The 14,726-nt window shown below is 37.4% G+C and overlaps 1 protein-coding gene across 1 annotated transcript in view; it reads right to left on the bottom strand.

Annotated features, from left to right (window-relative positions):
* The window catches only part of ITFG1 (integrin alpha FG-GAP repeat containing 1), a 302,948-nt gene that overhangs the window by 205,255 nt on the left and 82,967 nt on the right, over positions 1 to 14,726 (bottom strand). Inside the window, exon 9 of the mRNA XM_010843982.1 lies at positions 8,806 to 8,887. Coding sequence (XP_010842284.1) covers positions 8,806 to 8,887 — 82 coding nt within the window. The remainder of the gene's footprint in view (positions 1 to 8,805; positions 8,888 to 14,726) is intronic.

The following is a 14,726-nucleotide window of genomic DNA, read 5'->3' as shown; positions in this document are numbered from 1 at the left end:
TTATGATCCAGCATTCCCACTGCTGGGCATACACACTGAGGAAACCAGAACTGAAAGAGACATGTGTACCCCAATGTTCATTGCAGCACTGTTTACAATAGCCAGGACACGAAAGCAACCTAGATGCCCATCAGCAGATGAATGGATAAGAAAGCTGTGGTACATATACACAATGGAGTATTACTCAGCCATTAAAAAGAATACATTTGAATCAGTTCTAATGAGGTGGATGAAACTGGAGCCTATTATACAGAGTGAAGCAAGCCAGAAGGAAAAACACCAATACAGTATAATAATGCATATATATGGAATTTAGAAAGATGGTAACGATAACCCTGTATGTGAGACAGCAAAAGAGACACAGATGTATAGAACAGTCTTTTGGACTCTGTGGGAGAGGGCAAGGGTGGGACGACTTGGGAGAATTGCATTGAAACATGTATATTATCACATGTGAAACGAATTGCCAGTCCAGGTTCGATGCATGATACAGGATGCTCGGGGCTGGTGCACTGGGATGACCCAGGGGATGGGATGGGGAGGGAGGTGGGAGGGGGGTTCAGGATGGGGAACACATGTACACCCATGGCGGATTCATGTCAATGTATGGCAAAACCAATACAATATTGTAAAGTTAAAAAAAAAAAAAAAAGAAATCAATTACTGGAAAAAAACTGTAAAAAAGAAGAAACACAAGGAGGCTAAACAGTAAGTTACTAAACAAATAATGGAGCACTGAAAAAATCAATAGGAAATTAAAAAATACCTAGAGACACATGATAACAAAAACACAATGATCTAGAACCTATGGGATGCATCAAAAGCAATTTTCTAAAGGGAAGTTTATGTAAATACAACCCTACACCAAGAAAAATCTCAAATAAAGAACCTTAACCTTACACCTAAAGCAACTAGAGAGAGAAAAAACAAAACCCAGTGTTAGTAGCTAGAAAGCAGTAAAGATCAGAGCAGAAATTAAAGGCAGGCACAAGGACCAAGAAAACAACAGAAAAGATCAATGAAACTAAAAGCTGGCTCTTTGAGAAGATAAAATTGATAGACCTTTAGCCAGACTCATCAAGAGAAACAGGGAGAGGGCTCAAATCAATAAACTCAGAAAGAAAAAGAAGTTAACATGGACAACAAAAACATGCAAAGGATCATAAGAGACTACTATAAGCAACTATATGCCAATAAAATGGACAACCTGGAAGAAACGGACAAATTCTTAGAAGGGTACAATCTCTCAAGATTTAACCAGGAAATAATAGAAAATATGAATAGAACAATCACAAGCACTGAAACTGAAACTATGATTATAAAACTCCCAACAAGCAAAAGTCCAGAAGCAGGCGGCTTCACAGGTGAATTCTATCAAAGATTTTGAGAAGAATTAACACCTATCCTTCTCCAACGATTTCCGAAAAATTACAGAGGAAGGAACACTCCCAAACTCATTCTATGAGATTAACATCAGCCTGATACAAAAACCAAAGATACTACAAAAAAGGGAAATTTCAGGCCAGTATCACTGATGACATTGATGCAAAAATTCTCAACAGAATACCAGTGATCTGAATCTAATAATACATTAAAAATATCATATACCATGATTAACTGAGATCCCAGGGATACAAGGGATCTTTAATATCTGCAAACCAATGTTATACATCATATTAACAAATGAAGAATAAAAACTATGATTATCTCAACAGATAAAGAAAAAGCTTTCAACAAAATTCAACACCTATTTATGATAAAAACTCTCCAGAAAGTGGGCATAGAGGGAACCTACCTCAACATAATAAAGGCCATACACAACAAACCCAGCAAACATTACACTCAATGGTGAAAAACAAAAAGTACTCCTCTCAGATCAGAAACAAGGCAAGAATGTTCACTCTCATTACTATTATTCAACGTAGATTCGGAAGGCATGGCAAATCCATGGTCATCAGAGAAAGAAACCAAAGGATTCCAAATTGGAAAAGAAGAAGTAAAACTTTCAGTATGCAGACGACATGCATAGAAAATACATAGAAAATCCTAAAAATCCTAAAGATGATACCAGAAAACTATTAGAGCTCATCAAAGAATTAGGTAAAGTTGCTGAATACAAAATTAATATATTGAAATCTTTTGCATTTCTATACATAACAACAAAAAAGAGAAATTAAATAAACAATCTCATTTACCATCACATCAAAAATAATAAAATACCTAGGCTTCCCTTGTGGCTCAGACCATAAAGAATCTGCCCACAGTGTGGGAGAACTGGGTTCAATCCCTAGGTTGGGAAGATCTCCTGGAGATGGGAATGGCTACCCACTCCATATACTTGCCTGGAGAATTCCATGGACAGAGGAGCCTGGCGGGCCACAGCCCATGGGTTCAGAGTTGGACACAAATAAGGGACTAACACCTTATGGTTAATTTGCAGTTAAACTCTGAATTTTTATCAAGCAGCATAAAAACTTTATAAAGTAATCTGATTGTGGGGTTTTGCTCCCTTTCTCCTTTACTTTACTATATGTTGTTCATTATTTACTGTATTAGGCAACTGAGATACTCAACTGAATAAGATTTGGTTTCAATCATACATGACACAATTTAAGGGATTCAATACTTTGCAAATATGTTAGTTACTTTCATAGACGACAAAGTTTTCTGTTTTCATTAACGTCTTTATTATTTTTAGGATTATTTAGGCCTGATAATTCCCAGGCTTTGTCAACGTGCCAGTATTCTTCCCACACTTGAAGAATAAAGTGTGATCCCTTTATGATAAGCCAGTACACAAGAGTTAGATTTGGATATATAAATCCATGTATATTGCGAAATTTAAAATATGATTCAATCTATAGGAAATTCTGACATTCTGTTAAAGTTTCTGTTCCCCCTTCAGTTTTATAGATTTTCATTGATTTCTATTATATTTGGCACTGCATACAAAATTAATGTTTTCTCTAAATCTGGTTGTATGTAATATTTTGATAGAAAAAATAACCTTTACTTTTCTTGACTTTTTTGTCCTATGTAGTTTAATAAAGAACTATTACCTTATCTGTCGAAATTCTAGACTTTGATATTCTGAGTGTACCTAGAAAAACATTTAACTTTAACACACAGTTTAAAAGGGTGATGTAATAGTTTGACACAAAACATGTTTTCTAGAAGATGACCGATTAACTATTAGTAGAGCCATTTATGGATTGCAGATATCCCAAGCGTGAGGCCAGGGCCCAGCTAGTAACCACCAGCAGCAATTATTTATTGGCTGATTTTTATGACTCAAGAACTGCTAAAGAGCTCTATAAATGCCACCTTTTGGGCATCACATTTTAAATATCATTAAAACTTTTTGACCACCTTTTAGTGATCCTTTTACTTCCTCCTTATTCTTGTAAAACTCTATTCATACTCTCTTTCTTGGAGGGCTCATTCTAACCACACAACAGAAAATTTGGAAAACAGGTAATAAGATAACCTATCATCCTACTTCTAACACAACCATTATTATTATATTGATATATTCCATACTATTCTGATTATTTAAAAAATATATTTATGATTTCTTTGGCTGCACAGGGTCTTAATTGCGGAATGCAGGATCTTTTATTGTGGCATGTGGGATCTAGTTCCCAAACCAGGGATCAAACCCAGGCCCCTTGCGTTGGGAGCCCAGAGTCTTAGCCACTGGACCACCAGGGAAGTCCTTAGTTTGATTTTTTTAAGATAATCATATTGCACAACATACTTTTCTGCTCTTTCCTCCTAAAAGAATTTGATAATTATTTTTATTGCCTGTGTAAAACTTCATAGTTTTATTTATTTCTGGGAAAGTATTTCTTTGTCTTACAAAAGGGAAAAGATAATGTTATCATAAGTATGAGTACCTATTTCCTTGTTTTATTTGAAAAAATTCCTGATTTGTTTGATTTCAAACCGCCCTCTCTCCCTCTCTTTTACTGTACCAGTACAGCCTAAGTTAAGAGTAGGTTTTTTGATATCTTTTAAAAAGTATTTTATATTGGAAGCTAAAAACTTCACCATAGGTTAAAAAAAAATACCCCAAAAACTTCTGTTCCTAGACAACTTAAGGGAGCTGGGAGCCATTTAAAAACTCCTTTCAGGTGTTCGCTTCGGCAGCACATATACTAAAATTGGAACGATACAGAGAACATTAGCATGGCCCCTGTGCAAGGATGACACGCAAATTCGTGAAGCATTCCATATTTTTAAGACAGCCTTCAGAATGGGAGAAAATAATAGCAAATGAAGCAACTGACAAACAACTAATCTCAAAAATATATAAGCAACTCCTACAGCTCAATTCCAGAAAAATAAATGACCCAATCAAAAAATGGGCCAAAGAACTAAATAGACAATTCTTCAAAAAAGACATACAGATGGCTAACAAACACATGAAAAGATGCTCAACATCACTCATCAGAGAAATGCAAATCAAAACCACAATGAGGTACCATTTCACGCCAGTCAGAATGGTGTGGAGGAAAGGGAACCCTCTTACACTGTTGGTGGGAATGCAAACTAGTACAGCCACTATGGAGAACAGTGTGGAGATTCCTTAAAAAACTGGAAATAGAACTGTCTTATGATCCAGCATTCCCACTGCTGGGCATACACACTGAGGAAACCAGAATTGAAAGAGACACGTGTACCCCAATGTTCATTGCAGCACTGTTTACAATAGCCAGGACATGGAAGCAACCTAGACGTCCATCAGCAGATGAATGGATAAGAAAGCTGTGGTACATATACACAATGGAGTATTACTCAGCCATTAAAAAGAATACATTTGAATCAGTTCTAATGAGGTGGATGAAACTGGAGCCTATTATACAGAGTGAAGTAAGCCAGAAAGAAAAACACCAGTACAGTATACTAACGCATATATATGGAATTTAGAAAGATGGTAACAATAACCCTGTATACGAGACAGCAAAAGAGACACTGATGTATAGAACAGTCTTTTGGACTCTGTGGGAGAGGGAGAGGGTGGGATGATTTGGGAGAATGGCATTGAAACATGTATAATATCATATATGAAACAAGTCGCCAGTCCAGGTTCGATCCACGATACTGGATGCTTGGGGCTGGTGCACTGGGACGACCCAGAGGGATGGTATGGGGAGGGAGGAGGGAGGAGGGTTCAGAATGGGGTACCCATGTATACCTGTGGTGGATTCATTTTGATATATGGCAAAACCAATACAACATTGTAAAGTTAAAAAATAAAATAAAAATAAAATAAAATCAACATTAAAAAAAAAAAGTCAAAAAAAACCCAAAAAACCTTTCAGCATAGGATTCTTCCTGTGAGCTATATCATTTATTAAAGCATGTGCTTTTCTTTTTTCCCCTATGAAATGGCAAATTTCTGATATCTTGCTGCCTTTTTGGCTGTCAGTAAGTTTCCTTGCACCTTGGTTCAAAAGGAGTGGGAGGGGTGGGGGATGGAGGGCAGGATGCAAATCACAGACACTCAAATGTATAGGAAAGTGCCTATGTTTATATATTAATGTCCATAACCTCATTCAACGCCATCTGTTTGGAGTCAAAAGTAGTCTTGTTTTTGATAATACCCAGCTAAAGATATTTCAAGATTTAAGAAGACAGTGTGGGCTCTTTATTTAAAATTTACTGATATATTTAAAAGTTTACTGATATACTACATAAAGTTAAGAAAAACAGGGGAGAAAGTTATATTTAGTTAACTATACCCTATATTCTGTACATTGAAACACTACAAACAGGTAAATGTCTATGTTTATCATTAGTACAATTTAAAAAAATCTTTAAAGTTACTTAAAACTTTGTTATAGGCAAAGCACTTCATCATATAAAACATAGAGTCAGAAAATAAATATCTGATTTGGAGGATCCTAACTGCAGGTTAAGGGAGGTCTATTAGTCTTCTGAGAATTACATAGTGCATATAAACTTTTTCCCCTAGAGACCTGTCATTAATCCATCTAATCAAGTCTACCAGCAAATTAAAAGAAAAATGCATGTATCCTATCACTTGACTATTTGCATTAAAGATAATAAATCAGGCCCCAGAAATCTGCTCAAGAGCAAAGTAATGTTCAATGTAATAATAAAATACAGTACAATAGAAAGATTCATGTTGAACTTTTCATCAAGTAACACTATCAAACCTCCTGCTTTAATTGCCATGGGACACATCTCTATGACACCAAACAATGAGTTGATTTAGTCAGTTGAGCAAAAAGCAGCAACAACAATAAGACCAAACATCTCCAACAAAAAGACTCAGATTATACAATAATTTTCTGTGTATTTACTGTGGGCCTGACACTGTGCTTTATTCACATTACTTTATTCACAGTAGCCTCGTGAGGTGGTTACATTCATTTTCATTTTATAAATAAAGAAACTGAAGCCTTTCTAGGTAGGAAGGTGTCACTTGCATTTTGAGGAACAGGCTGAGGTGTTTGTTTGTAGAATGAAGGAAAAACAGGATGGGAGTGAGCTGTGGATTCTTAGCAGTGGCTATCTAGACCATTTTTTCATCTAACTAATCCTTTTGATGATAACCCTGACAAATTATGAAAGAGCCACGTATGCTTTGGAAGTTCTAAACCTGATGTATTGTGTAGACTCTTATGGAATACAGAGATTTATAACAAATAGTACTCTTCTTTGGAATTCAGGTGTAAATCACAAATGTTTTTTAATATTCAGTAGTTTCAAGAGGTCAGGTTAAGTTTTTCAATTTTTTTTTCATTGTTTCATAATGTGGATCTACATAAAAATGTTATGGTAATCACTAGTTGAGAACGTTCAGTAGGTATTCTTGTTTTGCAGGTTACTTCTTTTTTTTTTTTTAAATTTTTTTTGGGCGCGGCCGGTCGACCAGCTGGCCCGTGCAGGTTACTTCTGCAAAGAGGAGACCCTTAAATTCAAACTGCAATTTAAACACACATCATAAATTGTTCTTTATTGTATTGGGTTGGCCAAAATAGTCCTTCAGCTTTTTCCATAAGATGGCTCTAGTAGTTCTTAGTTATCATTAACTTCATTTGAAACAATTTTGTTAAATTATTGTGACAGTTGTCACATCAGTGTGCATTTTAAAAAACATCAGAATTGGTGAATTTTTGTGTAGCTACTTTAATATTAAAGATGGAAGAAAACAAGCAACATTTTTGGTATATCATGCTTTATTAATTCAAGAAAGGTAAAAACAAGCTGAAAAGAAAAAAAAAAAAATTGTGCAGTGTATTGAGGTGTTGTGACTGACTGAACACGTCAAAAGTGGTTTGCAAATTTCATGCTAGAGATTTCTCATTGGACAATGAGCCATGGTCTAGTAGATCTGCTGACACTGACAGCAATCAAATAGAGACATTAACTGAGAACAATCAATGTAATACCTCACGGGAGATAACTGACATACTCAAAATACCCAAATCAAGACTTCCTTGGAGGTCCAGTGTTAAGACTCCACACTTCAAAGCAGGGGAGCATGAGTTTGATCCCTGGGTGGGAATCCAGGATCCTGAATGCTCCACAAGGTGGCCAAAAAATAAATAAATAAATAAATAAAAATAATAATCCAAATCAAGCACTGGAAATCATTTGCACCAGCTTGGTTGTGGTTACTGCTTTCATGTTTGAGTTCCATCTACGTGAAAAAAAAAAAAAAAAAAACACTGACCATATTTCTGCATGCAGTTCTCTACTTAAATATAACAAAAACGTTTTGTTTTTAAAATAAACTGTTGATGGGCAATGAAAAGTGGATAGTGTACAATAACAGGGAACAGAATAGATCATGAAGCAAGTGAAAGGAAACACCACCAACCACACAAAAGGCTGGTCTTCATCCAAAGAAGGTGATGCTGTGTATGTGGTGGGATTGGAAGGGAGTCTTCTATTATGAGTTCCTTCTGGAAAACCAAACAATTAATTCCAACAAGTACTGCTCCCCATTAGACCAACTGACAGCAGCACTTGAAGAAAAGCATCCAGATTAGTCAGCAGAAAACACACATTCCATCAGGATAATGCAAGACCACATGTTTCTTTGAAGGCCCAGCAAAAACTGTTACAGCTTGGCTGGGAAGTTCTGATGTATTTGCTGTATCCACCAGATATTGTACCCTTGGATTTCCATTTATTTCAGTCTTTACAAAATTCTCTTAAAGGAAAAAATTTCAATTCCCTGGAAGACTGTAAAAGGCACATAGAAGAGTTCTTTGTTCAAAAAAAAAGTTTTGGGAAAGTGGAATTATGAAGTTGCTTGAAAAGTGGCAGAAGGTAGTGGAACAAAAAGGTGAATATGCTGTTCAATAAGTTCTTGGTAAAAGCGGAAATGTGTTTTTACTTAAAAACTGACGGAACTTGGCCAGCCCAATAGGAAAGACCTGAAAATATGTCACTTATAATACTACAATGAGTGTATGTGTGTGCTCAGTTGCTAAGTTGTGTCCGACTCTTTGCTACCCCATGGACTGTAGCCTGCCAGGCTCCTTTGTCTAAGGGATTTTCCAGGCAAGAATATTGGAGTGGGTTGCCATTTCCTACTCCAGGAGATCTTCCCGACTCCGGGATTGAACCTGAATCTCCTTTGTCTCCTGAATTAGAAAGTAGATTATCACTGTGCCTGGGAAGCACCTGGGAAGCCCCAATCCTATGATAGGCATCTTTTTATATCTGTAATTGATCTGAAGATACTAAAGTTATTTTCAGATATAGAGAATTAATATGACTAGGTCAGAGAGACACGGAGACTTTCAAAGACAAAAACAATCTTACCAAAGTCGGCAAATGCTGACTGTCCCACCACCATCATATTTTGAGGTTTTTCAAGAACAGTACTGAGAGAGAAATTTCCATCCTGTTAGAGGCAGAAAGTTATGGATTAGATCATTTTTCAAATGTGAAACAAAGCATTTTAAAATTTTACTACTGTATTTTACTATTATTTTTAAAACTTTTTATTTTGTATTGGAGTATAGCTGATTGACAATGTTGTGATAGCTTCAGATGGACAGCAAAAGGACGCTGCCATTCATATACATCCATTCTCTCCCAAACTCCCCTCCCATCCAGGCTGCCATACGACATTGAGCAGAGTTCCCTAAACTATACAGTAGGTCCTCTGAAACAAAGTATTTTAATGAAAGCAGGGAAATAAACAACTTAAGACTTCTGTACTCCAAAAAATTATCCCACTTCTCTGTTCCATTTTTATCATAAGATGAAAGAAACTGCTATGAATTGAAGATGCGCATCTGGAGATGTGCTTTCCATGCTGTCAGTTCAGGTATGATCTCTCTCTCTCTCTTTACTCTGTTACTAAGTCGGGTCTGACTCTTTACGACCTTATAGACTGTAACCCACCAGGCCCCTTTGTCCATGGGATTTCCCAGGCAAGCATACTGGAGTGGGTTGCCTTTTCATTCTCTGGGGGACATTCCTGACCCAGGGATTGAACCCGCATCTCCTACTTGGCATGTGAATTCTTTACCAATGAGCCTCTGTGAAACCGTCAGGTATGATGTGTGTGTGCTGTGTGCTAAGTCACTTTAGTTGTGTCCGACTCTTTGAGACCCAGAGCCCGCTAAGCTCCTCTGTCCATAGGATTTTCCAGGCAAGGATACTGGAGTGGGTTGCCATTTCCTTCTCCAGGGGATCTCTTATGTTTCCTGAATTGGAAGGTAGGTTCTTTACCACTAGCACCACTTGGGAAGCACTCTTTCCTAAATCATCATCATAATTTCAGACAGAATGAGTGTCTCCTACTTTCAAGTACCATGGAAGGTTTTGGGAATATAAGTGAAAGTCGCTCAGTCATGTCCGACTCTTCGCAACCCCATGGACTATTCAGTCCATGAAATTCTCCAGGCCAGAATACTGGCGTGGGTAGCCTTTCCCTTCTCCAGGGTATCTTCCTAACCCAGGGATCAAACCCTAGTCTCCTGGATTGCAGGTGGATTCTTTATCAGCTGAGCCACAAGGGAAGTCCAAAGAAGTATATAAAATAGTTTCTACCCGAAAGAGCTGACAGTCCAGTTGGAAGATAAAATGTAAGTCAGACTTATAAGTGGTAGGAGTAAGTAGGAAAGATACTATATTTTACAGATTTCAAGAAAGAAGATTTTGCTAGGGGTTAATTAGGTAAAGATATTCAAATTAGATGAGAATTACATTCATCTTTAATGGTGCATTCATTACCAACACTATCAGAAAGGGAGCAAAGGAGTACAATAGCTGATGTGTCCAAACCAGAGGTGGCTAAGCTAAACAAAAAAGGAGAACTCATCAGAGATCTTTTTCTTCAGGTCCTCTTACCAAAACAGACCGTCTGGCTTACAAAAATATTCTTTAAATTATTGTCTTTCCTTTCTATAATTTTATATTAGAACATAAGAAAAATAAACCAAAACACTGCATTTGGGTTTTGAGCTCTTAGTTTTAAAGCTCTTCTCCCACCACTGATTTCTCTTTTAACTATTTGATGTGTTAACCCTGATTCTTACATGCTTCATATAGAAAACTATGGATTTAAAAATATTTTAAAAATTTAAAATATTTTTCTCCTTTGTTCCTCTAAAGATACTGCAGATCTGTAAGTTATTTCTGAAGAAATCATCTCCAAATTTTCAGAGACAGGCAATGCTACCCAGAAAGCTTAAGACTAAATGCCTGAGGAACGTGAGTAAGTAACATTTGTCTTGTGACAGGCAGTCTACCAGCCATTTTAACTCTTCATCATTCACAGGCAGAAACATGTTTCTCTTACCATTATTAAAGTATCTGATACATTTTTAAAAGATTTTTCTATGGAAATCTTATATATGTAAGTGTCTTAAAACTTAGGATACCCCTCTAGTCTTGCCGAGTACCTGATGTTATACTAAAGATGCATCAAAGTCGCCAAATTTATGAATGAAGTGTCAAATGAATTTGCATTCTAGAAAGATTGCAGCATCAGGTACAAAGAAGACACAATTCTTCTTGAATGAATGGAAAAACCACTCTAAAAATACATCAGCCGCATATTACATAAAGCTGAATATCAACCTATTCTACTGGCTCAAGTGAATAAATTACTCCTGTGAAGTTCTGTTAAACATAATAAAATATATTTAGAAATGTTTCCAGATGCAGGGATATTTTGGAAATACAGGCAAATTCTGGTTAAGATCACTGCAATAAGCTAAGTATTGTAATAAACCAAGGCACAAGAATATTCTGGTTTCCTAGTGGATGTAAAAGTTATACTATAATGTACTCCATTAAGTGTGCAATAGCATTATGCCTAAAAAATGTACATACTTTGATTAAAAAATATTTTACTGTTAAAAAAAATACTAACCATCATCGCAAGCCTTTAGCAAGTTGTAATATTTTTGTAATAGCAACATCAAAGAACAATAGTATAAATTAAATACTATGGGAAAAGTTTGAAATATTGTGAGAATTACCAAAATGTGACATAGAAGACATGAAGTGACCAAATGCTATCAGAAAAAACGGTGCTGATATACTTGACACAGGGCTGCCAGATTTCCAATTTATGGAAAACAAAAAAAATATTATCTGTGAAGTGTAATAAAGTGAAACACAATAAAATAAGGTATGCTTGCACACATGGTAGATTTGGTGGACAGAGTGCCTGAAGAACTATGGACATAAGTTTATACAAACTCCTGTAAGTTTGTACAGGAGGCAGTGACTGAAACCACCCCCCACAAAAAGAAACGCAAGAAGCCAAAGTGGTTGCCTGATGAAGTTTTACAAATAGCTGAGCAAAGAAAAGAAGTGAAAGGCAAGAGAGACAGAAAGATATACCCAACTGAATGCAGAAGTCCAGAGAATAACAAGGAGAGATAAGAGAGCCTTCTTAAGTGAACAATGCAAAGAAATAGAGGAAAACAACAGAATGGGAAAGACTAGCAATCTCTTCAAGAAAATTGGAAACATCAAGGGAACATTTCACACAAGGATGAGCATGATAAGGGACTGAAATGGCAAGGACCTAATGGAAGCAGAAGAGTCTAAGGAAAGGTGTCAAGAATACACAGAAGAATAATACAAAACAGGTCTTAACGACCTGGATAACTACAATGATGTGGTCACTCACCTAGAGCTGGATATTCTAGAGGGTGAAGTCAATGCTTAGCAAGCATTACTATGAACAAAGCTAGTGGAGGTGACAGAATTCCAGCCATTTAAACCCCAATAGATGATGTTGTTAAAGTGCTGCACTCAAATATGTCAGCAAACTTGGAAAACTCAGCAGTGGTCAAAGGATTGGAAAAAGTCAATTTTCATTCCAATCCCAAAGAAGAGTAATATCAAAGGATGCTTAAACTACTGTACAACTGCACCTATTTTATGTGATAGCAAAGTTATGCTCAAAATTCTTCAAGCTAAGATTCAAGGGTAGGTGAATGGAGAGCTTTTAGACGTACAAGCTGGGTTTTGAAGAGGAAAGGAACCAGAGATCAAATTACCAACATTCCTTGAATCATGAAAAGCAAGGGAATTCCAGGAAAACATCTATTTCTGCTTCACTTACTACATGAAAGCCTTTGACTGTGTGCATCACAACAAACTGGAAAATTCTTAAAAGACTAGAGTACCAGACCACATTACCTGTCTCCTGAGAAACCTGTATGCAGATGAACAAGCAATAGTCAGAATCAGATATGGAACAATGGACTGGTTCAAAATTCGGAAAGGAGTAAGACAGGTTGTATATTGTCACCTTGTTTATTTAACTTCTATGCAGGTATTTTATAATGTCAGTGCTGTGCTTCTGAGCTGCAAATACTTTTTCATGGGCTGCTATTTCAGACTCATCTACTACACTGTGTCCTGTTCTGTACTGTGCTGTTCTTACTGGCCTTCACTGTAGTCCTTCAATTCAAAACTGGGTCAACTCACTGCCACAATTATGTCCTTTGCCTATTCTTTCACCTAATTGGTTTCTGGAATGTCTGTGCAATGATTTAAAGGGCCAAGTTTTAGAAACAAGACTTCCTAGTTCAAAGTCTAGCTTCACTGTCTCTAGTTTTGAGGTCTGAGCAAGCTAGTTCTAATGTAAGCATCTGTTTCAGTTCAGTTCAGTTGCTCAGTCGTGTCCAACTCTTTGCGACCCCGTGAATCGCAGCACGCCAGGCCTCCCTGTCCATCACCAACTCCCAGAGTTTACCCAAACTCATGTCCATTGAGACGGTGATGCCATGCAGCCATCTCATCCTCTGTCGTCCCCTTCTCCTACTGCCTCCAATCCCTCCCAGCATCAGAGTCTTTTCCAATGAGTCAACTCTTCGCATGAGGTGGCCAAAGTACTGGAGTTTCAGCTTTAGCATCATTCCTTCCAAAGAATACCTAGGACTGATCTCCTTTAGAATGGACTGGTTGGATCTCCTTGCAGTCCAAGGGACTCTCAAGAGTCTTCTCTAACACCACAGTTCAAAAGCATCAATGATTCGGCGCTCAGCCTTCTTCACAGTCCAACTTTCACATCCATACACGACCACTGGAAAAACCATAGCTTTGACTAGAAGGACCTTTGTTGGCAAAGTAATCTCTCTGCTTTTGAATATGCTATCTAGGTTTTTAATTTCATGGCTGCAATCACCATCTGCAGTGATTTTGGAGCCCCCCCAAAATAAAGTCTGACACTGTTTTCACTGTTTCCCCATCTATTTGCCATGAAGTGATGGGACCGGATGCCATGAGTCTTCGTTTTCTGAATGTTGAGCTTTAAGCCAACTTTTTCACTCTCCTCTTTCACTTCCATCAAGAGGCTTTTTAGTTCCTCTTCACTTTCTGCCATAAGGGTGGTGTCATCTGCATATCTGAGGTTATTGATATTTACTTCCGGCAATCTTGATTCCAGCTTGTGCTTCTTCCAGTCCAGCGTTTCTCATGATGTACTCTGCATAGAAGTTAAATAAGCAGGGTGACAATATACAGCCTAGACGTACTCCTTTTCCTATTTGGAACCAGTCTGTTGTTCATATGCAGTTCTAACTGTTGCTTCCTGACCTGCATATAGGTTTCTCAAGAGGCAGGTCAGATGGTCTGGTATTCCCATCTCTTAAAGAATTTTCCAAAGTTTACTGTGATCCACACAGTCAAAGGCTTTGGCATAGTCAATAAAGCAGAAATAGATGTTTTTCTGGAACTCTCTTATTTTTTCGATGATCTGGTGGATGTTGGCAATTTGATCTCTGGTTCCTCTGTCTTTTCTAAAACCAGCTTAAACATCTGGAAGTTCACAGTTCACGTACTGCTGAAGCCCAGCTTGGAGAATTTTGAGCCTTACTTTACTAGTGTGTGAGGTGAGTGCAATTGTGTGGTAGTTTGAGCATTCCTTGGCATTGCCTTTCTTTCAGATTGGAATGAAAACTGACCTTTCCCAGTCCTGTGGCCACTGCTGAGCTTCCCAAATTTGCTGGCATATTGAGTGCAGCACTTCCCAGCATCATCTTCCAGGATTTGAAATAGCTCAACTGGAATTCCATCACCTCCACTAGCTTTGTTTGTAGTGATGCTTTCTAAGGCCCACTTGACTTCACATTCCAGGATGTCTGGCTCTAAGTGAGTGATCACACCATTGTGATTATCTTGGTGGTGAAGATCTTTTCTGTACAGTTCTTCTGTGTATTCTTGCCACTTCTTAATATCTTCTGCTTCTGTTAGGTCCATACCATTTC

The sequence above is a fragment of the Bison bison genome, unplaced genomic scaffold (assembly GCF_000754665.1).
Source record: "Bison bison bison isolate TAMUID 2011002044 unplaced genomic scaffold, Bison_UMD1.0 scf7180017864192, whole genome shotgun sequence".
Classification (NCBI taxonomy): domain Eukaryota; kingdom Metazoa; phylum Chordata; class Mammalia; order Artiodactyla; family Bovidae; genus Bison; species Bison bison.
Note: the sequence above shows the minus strand (reverse complement) of the source record. Positions and strands in the feature narration are given on the sequence as shown.